Consider the following 17470-nt stretch of genomic DNA (forward strand, 5'->3'; position numbering starts at 1 on the left):
GGAGGGCAGACTTCTCCACTCCCTGCTCTTTCTCATCCCCCATCCCTCCACCACAGCAGCTGCTGTAAGCCCCTCATAGATGGGATGTGAGGCAGGACCCTCCTCCTTGGCCAGACCCTCCTCTACCAGGGAGGAGAACAATGCAACTGAAAGCTCAGACTCCAGCCAAATGTCCTCCTGACTTTTGCCAATTGTATGAGATGAGGTAAGTTACTGAGCAATCAGTGTTTCCTACACAGTGACCCTGAGCATGTGCCAAAGGTGACTGACTTGCTAACAATAAGATAACATGGTAGGTGGCTCAGAAAGGGTGAAAATGCAAAGTTACCTAGAAAGAAACAATGCTCACATAAGCAGACCCTTGATCATAAAATTGTCATATCCAATAGACTTGTCCCAGAAGAAATCTGGGGCAGAACAGTCCAAAAATGTGTTGACTATTGATCAAAAGCCAGAAGTTGAAAATAGAGCTACCCTATGACCCAGCAATTGCACTATTAGGGATTTACCCAAAGGTAAAGAAAACAGAAATAAATCTTCATGACTTTAGATTTGCAATGGCTTTTTTTCTTTTTTTTAATTTATCTTATTTTATTTAAATTCAATTAATTAACATATAGTGTCAGATGTAGAGTTCAGTTATTCATCAGGTTGCATATTACACCCAGAGCTCTTTTTTTTATTATTATTCTTATTTAAATTCAATTAGCCAACATATATTACATCATTAGTTTCAGATGTAGTGTTCAATAATTCATCAGTTGCGTTTAACATCACATACTTTCCTTAACGACCATCACCCAGTTACCCCATCCCCCCACCCACTACCCCTCCAGCAACCCTCAGTTTGTTTTTTATAGTTAATAGTCTCTTAGGGTTTGTCTCCCTCTCTGGGATTTCATCTTATTTTATTCTTACCTCCTTTCCCCTATGATCCTTTGTTTTGTTTAAGTTCCACATATGAGTGAAACCATATGATAATTGTCTTTCTCCGATTGACTTATTTCACTCAGCATAATACCCTCCAGTTCCATCCACGTCAATGTAAATGGTAAATATTCATCCTTTCTGATGGCTAATATTCCAGTGTGTGTGTGTGTGTGTGTGTGTGTGTGTGTGTGTGTGTGCGACATAGTCTTTATCCATTCATCTGTCAATGGACATCAGAGCTCTTTCCGTAGTTTGACTATTGTGGGCATTACTGCTATAAACATTGGGGTGCAGGTGGCCCTTCAAATAAGAACATTTCTATCCTTTGGGTAAATCCCTAGTAGTACAATTGCTGGGTTGTAAGGTAGCTCTATTTTTAACTTTTTGAGGAACCTCCGTACTGTTTTCCAGAGTGGCTGCACCAGTTTGCATTCCCACCAACAGTGCAAGAGGGTTCCCCTATCTTCACATCCTCACTAACACCTGCTGTTTCTTGTGTTGTTAATTTTAGCCATTCTGACAGGTGTGAGGTGGTATCTCATCATGGTTTTGATTTGTATTTCCCTGATGATGAGTGATGTTGAGCATCTTTTCATGAGTCTGTTGGTCATCTGGATGTCTTCTTTGGAAGAATGTCTATTCATGTCTTCTGCCCATTACTTAACTGGATTATTTGTTTTTTGGGTGTTCTTTACAGATTTTGGATACTAACCCTTTATCAGATATGTCATTTGCAAATGTCTTCTCCCATTCCATACATTGTCTTTTAGTGGGTTTGGTATGGTTTTTTTTTTTTTTTTTTTTGCCTTTTGGTTTTGTTGATTGTTTCCTTCACTGCTCTTTATCTTGATGAAATCCCAATAATTCATTTTTGCTTTTGTTTCCCTTGCCTCCAGAGACATGTCCAGTAGGAAGTTGCTGTGGTCCAGGTCAAAGAGGTTTCTGCTTGTGTTGTCCTCTAGGATTTTGATGGATTCCTGTCTCACATTTAGGTCTTTCATCTGTTTTGGATTTATTTTGCGTATGGTGTAAGAAAATGGTCCAGTTTCATTCTTCTGCATGTTGCTGTCCAGTTTTCCCAACTTGAGTGTGTTATACTTTTGTAAATTTAAAAGACACACTACTGAGATGATTATAGTATTTGTTTCTGCACCTATTAAATCAAAATGAAAAAAAAATTGAAGGACAAAGAAGTGAAATTCAACAGAATAATAGGGAAAAGGCATTAAAAGACAAAATATGTAAGATCTACATAAAATCCTTGTAGCCTTTAAACATATGGAAAATATTCATACTCCATAACTAGAGAAATACAAATGAAAACACCACAGTGATACAATTTCCCACCTATCAGACTAGCAAAACATTACAATGTAAAATGACACATTCTTTGGCCAGGCTGTGGGGAAACAAGCCCCACATAAACTGCTGGTGGAATGCAGATCAGCATAGCCCTTCAAGAGGGGAATTTGACAAACTTAACTAAACTACATATGCACTTAACGTTTCTTTGACTCACTTCTAGGAATCTACCCTGAAGACATACCTCTAGCAATTTGACATACGTATGCCCTGAGGTATTCGTTGGGGCATTTTTTTCTGATTGCAAAATATTAGAATAACCTAAACACCCTTACAGTGTGGAGAGGTTGCAAAGCCACACCCTGGAGCCTTGAGCAGCCCTAGAGCAGAATGAGGAGACACCATGAATGAATGCCAAGAGATTTCCAAAATGTACTGTGAAGAGAAAAGCAAAGTTGTGGAAAGCTATCTACAGTAAGCTACCCTGTGCTGGCTGTTCTTAACTTGTTGATGTCTGCAAAGCCAAGATGACTGGACAGAGTGACCGGGACAACAATCAGGTCCAAGAGAGGTCTCAGTCCCACAGGAGGTCCTTTGCTGGAGGGGACTGTTCCTCACCAAAGTGTAGACAGGCTCCTTCTAGAAGGAAGTCCTGGATGGTAGGCCCTCAGGCTGAATACAATCCTCTGCAGCTCAGTCTGGACCTTTTCCAAGCTCCCTAGGGTGCTTGGGTCTCAAAAATGGTGAGAGTGAGGGGAACACAGAGAGAGGATGGGGAGAAGTTGGGGAACAGAGAATCCTTTTGCCAAGAAGGCCCCTGACCCTCAGGAAGAAAATAAATAAGTAAACAAGCAAACAAATAAAAACTTGGTTCATCCAGGCAAAAATCGACTAATTTACAGAGAAACAACAGAAATTATTCAATGTAAGAAGTGAAAAAAGAAAAACTTTAGTTTCTATACTGTGTACAGTTCATAAGGGAAGAGAAAATGGAAGTAGATCAGCTGAGCTTGGGGAACACAAATGAGGCAGTAAACTCCAAAGAGAAAAGTGAGATGAAGAGCTGAGTCCACTCCAAGCTGACATGAAAACTAAGTACCCTAATGCAGGAGCACTGGGATGCCAAGCCCCTCCCTCAGTTGAGGAAGAAGCTTGGCCATCTCCAGCCCCCCACCCAGGTTACTGTGCTTACTTGAGACCCCAAGTACTCCCAAGTTCTGTATTACCCACCACGTATCTGCCTTGAAACCTGCAGAGGCTAATGCCTGAGCCCAAGTCCTCCTTGTGACTACAAGGTTCTGAGGGGACACAGACAGGGAGGAATCTGAGGGCTCCTGAAGCCAGGGAAGCCAACTCACTCAAAGACCCAGCTGCTCACACAGAGGGGCAAACACACTCCTTGGCTCTTCCTCCATTTCGTAGTCAGGGAGAATGGGATCTGATCCTAGAACATACATGTGTGCTAAGGTACCTGACCTCTGCAAGTTTTGCTCACGGGGACAACCAGGTACTATCTACCTCCTTGAGAATAACGTGTGGCACAGAGCCAGCTGTTCAGAGGGAGCATTGACTTCTATATCATCACCACTGTTACCATAATTGTTAGTTCTGCTATTGGGTTAACTCCAAATCACACAGAGGGGGCCTGGGTCTGGACCTGCACCTGTGCCTGAAGGGCATGGCTCATTGATGTGTCTTAGGGGTCCTCAACCCCCTGATTCAGTCTCCCTATCTTTCTCCCTCACAGATTCTTCCTAGTTTTCTCACCCACCTTCTGGTTTAGCTTTCTCATGAGCCCTCCGTCCAGGCAGCATCCCCAATAAGGGGTCAGAACCCACCTCCTGCTTAAGGGTTGATGTTCAAGGGGCATGGAAGCCCCCCACACTTTATCCTGCTTTAAAACCCACTTTTGGGTCACCTGGGTGGCTCAGTCAGTTAAGCGTTCAACTCAGATCATGATCTCAGGGTCATGAGATCGAGCCCCACATCAGGCTCCACTCTCAGAGAGTGGAGAGGAAGAGCCTCTTCCTCTACCCCTCCCCCCTTTTGCATGTGCTCTTTCTCACTAAAATCGATCAATCTTTAAAAAAAAAAAAAAAAAACACTTCTGGGAATGGTTCACTGTGAGTCCCTAGCATCAAAATTCTAACTGATTGTTCTCCTTCTCTTTTCTTGAGATACTGTACTTGAAGCCTTATATCTGTTGTTAACTTTGTTAGTGACAGCACTTTTGGGAAGACAAGAACCTCTGGAATCTCCAGCCTAAGAGCAACCACACCCTGAGCCCTCTGCCCATCCTGCCTGAGACTTCCCTTTCCTCAACCCTCCTCACTCTGATGCTCAGATCTACAATCACACTCGGATGCTTAAGACCTTTGCAGAACATCTCAAGACCAGCATCCCTCTCACATATTCACTCATCCAGTTAAAAATGAACATTGATGAGATTTACAATGATTAGTGGTTTTAGCTTTGGTTCAGTTCATATTTCAGACCAAGTATTTGGAGATTTATTTCAGATCATAATTCAACCAAGAGGTGCTATATCCAGCCCACAAAGAACAGAGCCCCACACCCTCCTTCTGTCTTCCCAGTTGAGGCACTGAGTAGATGGAAGGGATTGAAGTCTGGTGGAAATTGTCCTGTGATTTCCCCCTTCCATGGTGCAGAGTTGTTGCTGGGAATATCTGACTCCCCCCAACCCAGAGTCATTGCTTTGCATCCGGGTGGTTACTAACTGCTCAGCTCAATGGAATGTGAGCAGAAGAGCTGCCTGTCACTTACTAAAGGGGACAGTGGAGACGCAGGTACATGCCTGGGGCTGTAGCAGGATTACTACAAGGGATGCTGGGGAGCTCAGGGGCTGGGAGGAACACTTGTATCTTTACTGGAGGAGTGGGCCTGTTTATCAAAATTCATCAGTCTGCATGCATGCATTCAGCATATGTAAATCATACCTGAATAAAGCTGATTCTAAATAAAACAAAATAACTTAGGCAAAAAAACTTTACAAACTGTAAAGTGCTGTGGAAAGACAAGGCAGTGGTTTGTGATTAGTCCAGTTGTACAGTGAGGGTGTAGAATTCTGTGGAGCTTCTCAGACATAAGGGCTTATCCTGGAGCCTAGACCAGGACTAAGGAAGAATTGGCAGCAAAGGGCCTTATCTCAGTGGGAAGCCCAAGACCTGGTACCAGAGGACGAGAGTCTGGAACTAAGCATGGACAACTAGGGGAACTAAGGTAGACATTAAGCACAAATTGTGCTTAGTCCTCTTCCCTACTCTGGGTGAGGTGTCAGGAGCCATCAGTGCAAATAGAAGTGCATTTCTAGGATATGAATTACTCTTGATTATAGCAGGATAACAGAGCATCTGCCTGGGCAGGTCTCCACTACTCCTCTGTTTAAACTTCCTCCTTGTCCTATCATTCAGCTGTCTTTCCACCTGCACCCTGCAGTCTGGGAGAGCGTCCCAGAATGGAAACCTAACTCCACTCCTACTCATATGCTCATGCTGCAGCTCTGCTCATCTCTCAGTCTAAAGCCAGAGTCCTTGCAACATGCAGACACCTCCCGGGATCTGGCCCTGCTCACCCTCCAACTGCCATCCCAATTCTCAGTATCCTGGTTTCCATTCCTATGTGACTCTTTGCAGTTGACCAAAATTACCACTGCTTCCTCACATCAATGCTGAGCTTGGGGGATTCCAGGAGGTTTTAGGAACAGATCAGCTCCGGTGGTGCTCCTGGCTGACTGGAGTAGACAGCCATGTGGGGGTGCAGATGAGCCTTGGTGTGGTCTACAGGGTCATGATGGCACGAGCCATGAAGTGTATAGGGAGGGGTGAGATGAGAGAGGGAATCCTGGGACATGAAAGCAGTGAGATCAGCATGGTTTGAGGGGAGTGGGCCAGGTATGTGCCTTCCACATCACCATTTCTGATTGTTCCCCTCTCCCGGAAGCATGTGGGGAGCCACTTTCAAACTGGAGTAATTTACTAATGGCTGGTATCTACTCATTGCCAAGAAGAACTATGTTGGCAGCTCTCACAGACCCATGTGACAGGCATTAACACTATCCCTGCAGTGCAGGTGGGAAACTGAGGCACAGTAAGGTGACATATGTTGCCCAATGTTCCAGGGCTGAAATTTGAAGCCATACTCCCTGGATCTAGACCATTGAACCATATTGCCTCTGAGGCAAAGTCTTAGAAGCGGCTGTGGATAAACTACTTCCTCCTAGGCCATGTAATCCAGTTCTACCAATGATATGAGCATAAGTGATGGATGCCTCTGCCAGGGCTGGCCCTAGAGCATGCTGTGTAGCCCTCTAGGCTCTCCCTGTCTCTCCACTTGTCAGCCAGCTGGATGCAGGACACTTAACTGAGAGCCCAAGGAGTTCCGTGGCATGGGGGAACCATGGGATAAAAGGAGCCTGGTTTCCTTCCCACTCTCGGAGGATGGCTTCTAAGGACAGTCACCCAGTCAGGAACATCTGTACACGTTTAAGTAACTGAGAAATGAACTATCATTGTATTAAATTCCTTCGCTTGTATTAAAAAGATTTTTTGACTAAGACCTAGTTGTTATAGCAGCACAACTTAGTCTATTATTAATGACAAAGGGGAAAAATAATAACTTTACAGTAGAGAAATCTGGCAGATACCACTTCAACCAAACAAGCAACGTTAATACCAGCAGCGATACAACACATCAACATCATATACCTCCTGATAAGACCCACTGAGAAAGACACAATATTTCTGTGGGATTCTTGCCAAAAATGCATAACCTCAATCTTACTATGACAAAACTTGAGGCAAGCTCAAATTGAAGGACATTCTGAAAAATAACTGGCCAGTAAAGGAGAAACTCCAGAACTGTCACAGATTGTAGAAGCCTAAGGAAACATAGCAATTAAATGCAAAGAATTGGATCCTGGACCAGAAAAAGGACATTAGTAAAAGTTGGTGAAATGTGAAGATCTATTAGTTAATAATATTGTGTTAAGGCTAATTTCTTGGTTTCAGTAATTGTAGTGTGTTATGTAAGATGCAAACATGAGACGAAGGTGCATGAGGGGGTTCTAGAATTCTCTGTGCTATTTTTGCAACTTTTTGTTAAGTCTAAAATTATCTTGAAATAAAAAGATAAAATAAATACATAAACAAGAATAAAATGAGACAAAATCAGAGATGGAGACAAACCGTAAGAGACTCTTAACTGTAGGAAACAAACTGAGGGTTGCTGGAGGGGAGGTGGATGGGGGGATTGGTTTGGTAACTGGGTGATGGGCATTAAGGAGGCACTTGATATATTGAGCACTGGGTGTTATATGCAACTGATGAATCACTAAACTCTACCCCTGTAACTAATAATACACCGCATGTTAATGTGGATGTGGTGATGAGCTACCTCCAGGTTGTCTTTCTGGCGGCTTTGCTCTTGATGCATTGTTAGCAAGTCTGGACAATAAAGACACACACTGGTTTACACCTTTAAAATTTTTTATTACAGAAAATGCCATTCTTCCAAGTCCAGGTCAAGGCCCACTTTATTTGTCAAACCTGGACTTCTGTACGTATTGTATTAAATAGCTTTCTTGCTCCCTGGGTAGCTGATATGGAGTCAAAACTCTGCCTTTGATTGTAGGTTCTCTGAGAAGGGGGACTGGGGCTCTGTAGCTATGTTCCATTCTGTACAAGGCTATGCGATATCTGGTCAGCCTGAGTACCAACGGCATTATGTCTCCGCCTAGGAGGCTAGGCAGGGGAGTCAGCAGCCCCTCTGCACCCCTGTTTGGGTCTTGTGGACCATGTCACTGTGGGCCTGTGACCAGAGCCAGGACAATCACTGAAGGCGCAGATATAGTGCTCGGATCAACTCAGGGCATTACAGGCATGGCACCCCTCAGTGTGTGGGTGGGGACGGTGGCAGGTCAGTCCCCAGAAGTGCAGGGCTGTAGGCAGAAAATGCCAACAAGGTGAAAGGGTCTGTTTCTCAGAAGCAAGTTGGGCAGGGATTTGCGAGGTCCTGGGAGCCCACACACTAAGGTGCACAGACTTCAAATGCAAGGAACTGGGAGGTGATGCTGGATAGCAGCTCAAAGGAACCTGTGAGGACAGACTTGGCCAGCCCGTGAACAGAGCTTCAGTAATGGAGGAAAACGCGGCTGTCGCAGGGCTTTGCCTGAGGGCTATGGCTGCTAGTTACTGAACAGTTAACAGGGGAGAGGTGAAACAGTTGAGGGCAGGATGGATCTCAGAAGAGCAGCCCCAGCAGGAGGAGGCTGACAAAGAACGCAGGGGAGAAGGAGACTTTGGAGCCCGTGTCCGGGGTGGTGAGCTCACTGGAGGTGGGCGCTGAGGAGGCGTTGGAGCTGCTAGCAGGAGGGGTGGGCGGGGGGGCAGTCGAGGAGGAGTTAGCGCTGTCTACACACTCAAACTTTCGGAAGATGACTCCTCCAACTGTCCGGTTCTCAGCAGACAGGAACTGACAGGTGGAGTTACTGATGTTGGAACAGCCTCTCAGCACGAGCTTCTTAGTCTCTGTGAACGCAGTGGAGACAATAAGGACTTCATAGCCCTCTCGCCCTTCCTCCACAGGCCTCCCAGCAACCTGTTCTAGGTCTGGTCCTAAAACAGGGGCCTGGAGGAAAGAGCCCAGGGTCAAGAACACCAAATGGTAATGGCAGAAGAACCATGAAGGTCAGAGCCCAGACGCCCTCCCCCACCTAAAACCAAAAGAAACTGAGGCTCCAGAAGGTGGATGCAGGTCTGACCTCACTGATGAAGGTCAGAAATGGGCCTGGGACTCAAGTCTCCAATGTTTTCCTGAGGAGCCGGCAGGTGATAAAATCTAGAGATGGGCTCAGACACCCTAGGGCCCTGTGCTCTCAATCCAGGAAGAACTCCTCCCAGGCTCCCCTCCTCCAGGTTCTGCTTTCCGCCCCCACTCTTCTCTGGACCTGAGTGCTCTCTGCCTGAGTTTTCTCTGAGAAGGGAAAAATAGCTGGAGGTGATCTTAATTCTAAGTCGAATTATATTGTGTTTAACACTGTTTTAAGGTGCAGATCCTAGGAAAAGGCCAAGGGAATTTGCAAACAAAATGTGGTTGTGACTTCAGCTACCTGTTTTGAGCTCCTACTATGTGTCAGCAGTGTTCTGTTGGCTACAACTGAAACAGGCGTGGAGAACAGGAGGTTCATGGGGGAGAAAGGCACTGGAGGGGGGGACTGGCTACTTATCAGAAGGGCTACAAACTTGTTCTGAGAAGGAAAGAGAAACCTCCAAATCCCTTTGAAGAAAACGATTAATTCCTTTTTTATAGCAAATAGCAGTGCTGGAGATTGAATTACAGTGAGCTAGAAAAATGTGCTGCATGGCACATATCTAGAGTAGTGAAAAAAAGTGACCTTGGGCAAAAATAAACAAAGAAACAAACCCTACATGGGGCGCCTGGGTGGCTCAGTGTTAAGCGGCTGCCTTCAGCTCAGGTCATAATCCCAGGGTCCTGGGATCCAGTCCTGCATCGGGCTCCCTGCTTAGGGGGGAGTCTGCTTCTCCCTCTCCCTCTGCCACAACTTGTGCTCTAATAAATAAATAAAATCTTAAAAAAACAAAACAAAACAACAAAATAGATACAGTAGGGATGTCTGGGTGGCTTAGTCGTTAAGCGTCTGCCTTCAGTTCAGGTCGTGATCCCAGGGTCCTGGGATCGAGCCCCGCATCGGGCTCCCTGCTCATCAGGAAGCCTGCTTCTCCCTCTCCCTCTGCCTCTCTCCCTGCTCATGCTCGCTCTCTCTCTCTGTACCTCTGTGTCTCAAATGAATAAATAAAATCTTTTTAAAAAAAAAGTTTAAAAAAATCCTACCACTTGGTTTATTCGTTTTAAAAATATCTTTAACTCTTGGGGTGCCTGGGTGGCTCAGTCGGTTAAGTAACCGCCTTCGGTCAGGTCATGATCCCGGGGTCCCGGGATGGAGCTCCACGTCTGGCTCCCGGCTCAGCAGGGAGTCTGCTTCTCCCTCTGCCCCCCCCTCCCCGCATATCCTCAGACATAGCTTAAGAATTAAACTTTAGAGCTGGGTAGACATCCTAGGGAGTTTAAAATTTTTTCTCAAATCTTGAAATGCATATTACTAAGTGCAGTAAATCTAGTGAAAAGGCTACAGACTATCTGATTCCAAATATATGATATTGTGATAAAAGCAAAATTATGGAGAGAACACAAAGATCAGAGGTTGCCAGGGGTTAGAGATTAATACAGCACAGAGGATTTTTAGGACGTGAAGTTACTCTGTGTGATACTGTAATGGTAGATTATACTCACTCTACAAGTGTCAAAAGCCATAGAATATGCAACATAAACAGTAACCCTATTGTAAACCTTGGACTCGGGATGATAATGATGCATCAATGTAGGTTCATGGATTCATGTAGGTACCATTTAGTGGGGAATGTTGACGGGGGGTAGGTATGTATGTGTTGGGACAGGGGTATGTGGGAAATCTCTCTACCTTCCTCTCAATTCTGCTGTGAACTAAAAACTGTTCTAAAAATAAATTTTTTTTTTTAAGTTGAAAAAGGTTCAAGATACTTGAAGTGTTTGGCCCCACTGAGAAACCTGCAATTACAGTTAAGCATGGATTTCTAGTACTACAATTGCCATTAATAAAAGTTGAAATCAAATTGTACCTGGGTGTTGGTGCTCTTAAACTGTTACTATTCTGAGCCATATTGTGGCAGAGACTGGCTAGCTGTTCATTTTAGCTTCATGTCTCTTCCTTTCCTGCTGGACCTCTACTAAACCCCATTAGATTGCATTTCCACCCTCCAGTGAAGTTTTGGTCCCGGCCAACGGAATGTGAGAGAGAGTGATGCACGTGCTTCCAGGCTTTGCCTGTAAAAACCTTCCTGCCTTCCTCCACTCCCCATCTTCCCCCACCTGCTGCTGAGAGGCAAAGAATACAGCAGGGAGGGGCCAAGTCCTGGGTGGGTGGGGGCCAGAGCTTCCAGATGGAAAGAACACAGGCCCCGGGACCCTGCAAAAAACTGCCATATGAGCAAGAAATAAACATCTGTTACATTGAGGAAGAGGATTTAGAGGTTGCTCTTTAACAGTAATGAACTTACCCTAACTAATACATACATTATTCTTTAAATAGGTATATTTAAAATATACCTTTAAATAGGTATATTTAAAGAATAATGTATGTATTAGTTTTGTATTTTATACCAGTTAATTTGTATTTCATAATGGCTTATATCAAATTATTTCTGTAGAAAAGAACAATTGGTTGAATATTAAAGCCCAATCCGACTCTTTCAGTCAGGTGACCCAAGTTGTCATAAGCCAGCACCTCTCAGTGACAGGTAGAGAAAAAAATGTAGGGATAAAAGGAAATAAAAGTCAAACCCACACACACCCACAGAACAATGCAACCTAGTGAAGTAAATGCCGGGAATGACATGAGGCACTAAATGAGCCTGGCTTGATTATAAGCCACAGGAGAACAGGGTTCAAGAGATGGACAGCTCAGGAGGAATGGTTCTGGACTAAGGAGGCGGAAATAGCAACCAGCCCAAGGCTACATTAACAGCCTCATTATCTCAAAGGCATTCTGACTTTAACCTTTTATCCTACTAACCTCTCCCAGGCTTCTATTGCTAACCCAGAACTTATTACCCAAGGTTTAATGTTTTCAACTCAAGTCCCATAATGGAATTGAAACCCCAAAACGTACCAGTCTTAAATTCTGCAACTAGATTGACACACCGTTCTTCTTTATAACATTTCCTGTGTTGCACATTACAGGAACTTTCATTAGATCCATAACAGGCAAGACACTCTGTGTTGCTGGACACATCTTCCAGGGGAGGAGCTGGTAGAATAAGAATCATTAATTTAGAACAGAGTTATAACATAGAACATGGTACTGCCTTGTACTGAAGGGGACAAGCAAGCAAAGCTGCTGGCCAGAGAGATCTTGAGAATGAGACAAATGCACGAAGACACCAGTGATCCTAACCTCATATCCCACCAACATAGTTACGGCACACAACCGCACAGACCTCCCCTTACAAACCATCCAGTCTTCAAGAACTGTGGTCAGTGGGTGTGTTGGGCTGAGAAGGGAGAGGTAAGCTTTTGATCTAAAACCAACCAATGTCCAGTGATGGATATTAAGAAGGGCACATACTGCAATGAGCACAGGGTGTTATACACAATGAATCATGGAACACTACATCAGAAACTATTGAAGTACTGTATGGTGACTAACATAACATAATAAAAAAATAAATGAATAAAAAATAAAACCAACCAATGTCAACATTAGCCTGCTATTCTGAATATCAGCCAATAGGTGTGTAGCTATTACTAAATCTTCCTCTGAATAAATGAACATACACCATTATTTAGCATTTAATACAAAATGATATTGAGACCCAGCTCTGCTATTAATGACCAGGACTCTAGAACTAAGGCAATTTAACTTTGTCCTTTTGGCCATGTTTTCTTCTCTTCAAAAAAAGAGAGCTTTGGTATAGACCAACGGTTCTCAAATTGTAGTCCAAGAACTCCTGGGTTATCCCCAAGAACCTTTTCAGGCAGTCCACAAATTCAAAACCATTTTCATGATAATACTAAGATGTTCCTTGCCTCTTCTACTCTCTTTCTTTCATGAATGTTCAATGGAGTTTTTGAGAGGCTACATGGCATGAGAGATTGCAACAGACTAAATGCACAAGCAAATCTGAGAACTCAGTTGTTTTCTATTAAGCCAGAAACTAAAGAGCTTTGAGAAAATATGTAATAAATGCCACTCTTCTCACTAAGTATTTTTTTGTTTTGGAAGATAGAGTTATTTCTATATAAAAATGTTATTAATGTTAACATGTAATGCGTTTATTATTTCTTGGTGAACTAAAAATAAAGATTTTTAAAATTTTTTAGAAATTCTTTGAATTTTTAAGATTTCTAATACTGTAAATATTGATAGTATGATTCACATAAATCAAATTTCTATAGAGTCCTCAATAATTTTGAAGATTTGGAGTCTTAAAAGAGGGCCTGAGACCACAAAGTTTGAGAAATACTAATAAGCATCTAATTCCATACAACTTGGAGTTTCCATTATTTCTGTCTGTACTGAGAAAAGAGGAAAGCATGAAAGTAGTGCTGACTTTCCCATTTGTTTTTCAAGCGACTGTTGTAAGTCAGCTGTTGATGTTACCCAGATATGCAATGAAGTGCTTGGACTTGAGATGTCCACCAGAAAGTGAGGACCACAGGTGGCAAAGGAAGGGAGAGTGTTGGGAGGACACAGGAAGGAAGGCACGTTGCCAGCACCCACCCAGAGCATCACTGGTGTTACAGTCCTTTCCTTGGCAGCACTGGCTTATAAAATGGAAGTATTCGTTATCAGACACATGGACAGTGAAGGCTTCAACCATGTCTCTCCCTTCCCTGCAGTTCTCCGCAGAGCAGGCTTTATCCTGGTATATGTTGGCTGCCCCTACACAAAGAGAAACACAGACTGTCAGCCCTGGGTAGGAGGCTTCAGAAAGGGCAGAGACCCTGAATAGTGACTGCTTCAGGCAACAGCAGAAAACACACCCTCAGGTCAATGTGATTTCAGACACTGGAGAGGGTTTCCTGGCACACAGAAAAATCCTTCCCCATGAGGTAGTTCCTTCCTTTAGCTGGAGATGAGCAAAGATGCAGGCTAAACTTCAGCTCAAAGACTGATGGAGACTGAGGGTTGCTGGAGTGGAGGGGGTAGGAGGGATGGGGAGGCTGGATGATGGACACTGGGGAGGGTACGTGCTGTGGTGAGCTCTGTGAATTGTGTAAGACTGTTGAATCACAGACCTGTACCTGTGAAACAAATAATACATTATATGTCAATAAAAATAAATAAATAAATAGACAACTGAGTTAAAAAAAAAAAAAAAGACTGATGGGGGCTTGGAAATGGTGGTTCAGGCTGACTTTCCAAAGCCCCCTGATCAGTCTTAGCATCTCTAAAAACAGCCAAGCAGACATGATGGTCCTACGTGCAATATGATGTTAAACCTAAATACAGTCAAGCTTCTAGACCAGAGCAATTGATAATGGTAGCCAGTAGCTACATGTGGCTATTTAAAATTCAGCTCTTCTGTCATATAACCATATTTCAAGTGGCCAGTAGCTCATGTGTGGCTACTGTATAGGACAGCATGGATATAAACATTTCCATTATTGAAGACAGTCCTACTGAGCAGCAGGGGTCCAATTTACAGGAAAATACCAGGAATAGGGGAAAAAAGAAGTGACACCACAAGGAAGCAATCAACCAAAGCCAGAATATGGGACAACTATAAGACAAATGTTCCAGTTTCTCCAACAAATCAATGGTATTGAACAACAACAACAACAAAACCAACAACAACAAAAAGTGATGGTAGTTATTATAAAACAAATTAGACGTAATAGACCTAACAGCAAAATGCTGTGTGGGGATTTTGTTTGTATCCGAATTCTAACACATCAACTATAACACAACATCTGAAACAATTGGGACATTTCTAAGATGGCCTTCTAATAGAAGAAATTAAAGAATTACAGTTAATGTTCTTAGGTATATAGTGATATGGTAGTTATGTAAAAAGGAAAAAAAAAGTCCTTATCAGAGATAAATAATGAAGTATTTTTAGGGGAAATTACATGATATCAAAGTTTGCTTTAAAATACCACTGTTGGGGCGCTGGGTGGCTCAGTTGTTAAATGTCTGCCTTCGGCTCAGGTCATGGTCCCAGGGTCCTGGGATCGAGCCCCGCATCGGGCTCCCTGCTCAGCTGGAAGCCTGCTTCTCCCTCTCCCACCCCCCTTCTTGTGTTCCCTCTCTCGCTGTGTCTCTCTCTGTCAAATAAATAAGTAAAATCTTAAAAAATAATAATAATAAAATAAAATACCACTGCAGGGGCGCCTGGGTGCCTCAGTTGGTTGAGCTTCTGACTGTCTGACTTCAGCTCAGGTAGTGATCTCCAGATCCTGGGATCGCCTTGTGTGGGGCTCCTAGCTCAGCAGGGAGTCTGATTGTCCCTCTCCCTCTTCCTCCGCCCCTCCCTCCCACTTGTGCTCACTCTCTCTCTCTCTTTCAAATAAATAAATAAAATATTTTTAAAAATAAAATAAGGGGTGCCTGGGTGGCTCAGTCGTTAAGCGTCTGCCTTTGGCTCAGGTCATGATCCCCGGGTCCTGGGATCCAGCCCTGCATCGGGCTCCCTGCTTAGCGGGGAGTCTGCTTCTCCCTCTCCCTCTGCCACAACTTGTGCTCTAATAAATAAAATCTTAAAAAAACAAAACAAAACAACAAAATAGATACAATAGGGATGCCTGGGTGGCTCAGTCGTTAAGCGTCTGCCTTCGGCTCAGGTCGTGATCCCAGGGTCCTGCGATCGAGCCCCTCATCGGGCTCCCTGCTCGGCGGGGAGCCTGCTTCTCCCTCTCCCACTCCCTCTGCTTGTGTTCCCTCTCTCGCTGTGTCTCTCTCTGTCAAATAAATAAATAAAATCTAAAAATAAATAAAATACCATTGCAAAAAAAAAAAAGCAAAATGTTGATAATTTTTGACACAGGATAGTGGTTACCTGGCAATTCATTATACACTTCTTCCTGCTTTTCTGCATATTTGAAAATGTCCACAATAAAAAGTTAATAAGAAATCTAAGTGCTCCAGGAGAGAGGTAACAATCATGCCAGCAGATCACCCTGGGTGAAAGCGTGTTGGATCTGGAAGAGGACAGGGAGGAAAGGGGGGCAGAAAGATGGAAGAACGCAAGTACCCAGAGCAAATTGCCTGCTTTGCAACTTAACCAAGAGCTGCCCCTGCTTCTCACATCCACCAATATAGGTCTAGAATGAGGTTTCAGTCAAGGGCAGCAATTCCACAAGGGCTTGTCTGCTTGCCCCTGTATTCTCATCTGACTCCTGTGTGTTGCTTCTTCTGGAAGGCGTCTTCACGACCCCATCTCTCTCCTTGCACAACCTAGCCCATCCTCAGCCTTCCTTTCCTCCCTGGCCACTCTCTCCAGCCCCTGCCCCATGCAAATCCCAGAAATGGGGTTATGGCTTCCCAGGCTCACCTGAAGAGTTGGTCACGAAACTGTTACAGCTGGCATTGGCATGTAAGGGACACTCAGTGATGGTGCTGTTGTCACAGGAGTTTGTCAATGAATTACACTGCACACAACATAGGGATTCTGGGGAGACACGATGGACAGAACTGTCAACATTCAGGAGACACTTATAGACTGTACTCTGGACAAAGCACCACATCCATCTCAGGGCAAAAGAATAGTCTGGATGACATCCCTTCCTTCTGGGACCCCCCAAATCTGAGACTGTGAGATGGAGCCACCCCCATTACTTTCCCCCACCGTGCACCATTTCCCAGTGGAAGACCCATAGCACAGAGCGGCTCCTCTGAGGGCAGTATGCACAGAGGGGTCTCATATTCTCCACTGACCACACCCTGACATGAGAGGCCATGGGACAGGACCCCAGAACACCAAGAGTGAGAAGACTTTGATGAGGTATAAAAAGAGGTCTTCATTCCCAAAGGGTGTCAGTGGGTTCCCTCACCTACAGCTGCAACCACAAATGCTGTGATGATAGCAGCAACAAGGATACCCTTCATGGTGCAGGACCTGGTGTCTCCCGAGGATGAGGACTGTGGTGCAGAACCTTATGCCTGAAGAGACACAAAGAAGACAGTCAGGGAGCTTGCAAGGCTGCCAGGGCACAACATCCCCTGGGGTTGCAGTCATACTTCCACACAGCACACAACCCATCCTTGTGGCAGAAGGAATCAGCATTTTCAGCTGGGAGCAGAGAGCTGTGATGCAGTTTCTATGCTGCCCTTATACCTGTGCTGGTCTGGGCTTTCCCCAGTCCTGGATACCTACAGAAGAATCTACACACAGACACAAAACACAGCTTGGGCATTTCCTATAGCCATTTCAGATACGACATGGGCAGGCAGATGATTGCTAGCCCCACTGGGGATGGGGTCCAAGAAGAAAGCTGGGCTCTTCTCTCCCAGAGCATAATGTAGTCCTCTGGCTAATATCTTGCCACATTCGCATAAGTCACTTAGGGGCTCTGTCACTGTCATCACCACCCCAATAGGCAGACACCTATTGAGCACTTACTCTATTCTGAGCACTTTATGTTCATTAATTCATGTAATGCCTTC

The 17470-nt window shown here is 44.3% G+C and overlaps 1 protein-coding gene across 1 annotated transcript; it reads right to left on the reverse strand.

Annotated features, from left to right (window-relative positions):
• Positions 1–8490: 8490 nt before the first annotated feature.
• Positions 8491–16912, reverse strand: LYPD8 (LY6/PLAUR domain containing 8). Its single transcript, XM_021690951.1, has 6 exons — positions 16858–16912; positions 16359–16475; positions 13586–13747; positions 11975–12112; positions 10042–10049; positions 8491–8775 (listed from the first exon to the last, which is right to left on the reverse strand). Exons 1-6 carry the CDS (start codon positions 16910–16912, stop codon positions 8491–8493), a joined length of 765 nt encoding a protein of 254 aa, XP_021546626.1.
• Between the last annotated feature and the right edge of the window lie 558 nt (positions 16913–17470).

The sequence above is a fragment of the Neomonachus schauinslandi genome, chromosome 7, assembly GCF_002201575.2.
Source record: "Neomonachus schauinslandi chromosome 7, ASM220157v2, whole genome shotgun sequence".
In the NCBI taxonomy this organism is placed as follows: Eukaryota; Metazoa; Chordata; class Mammalia; order Carnivora; family Phocidae; genus Neomonachus; species Neomonachus schauinslandi.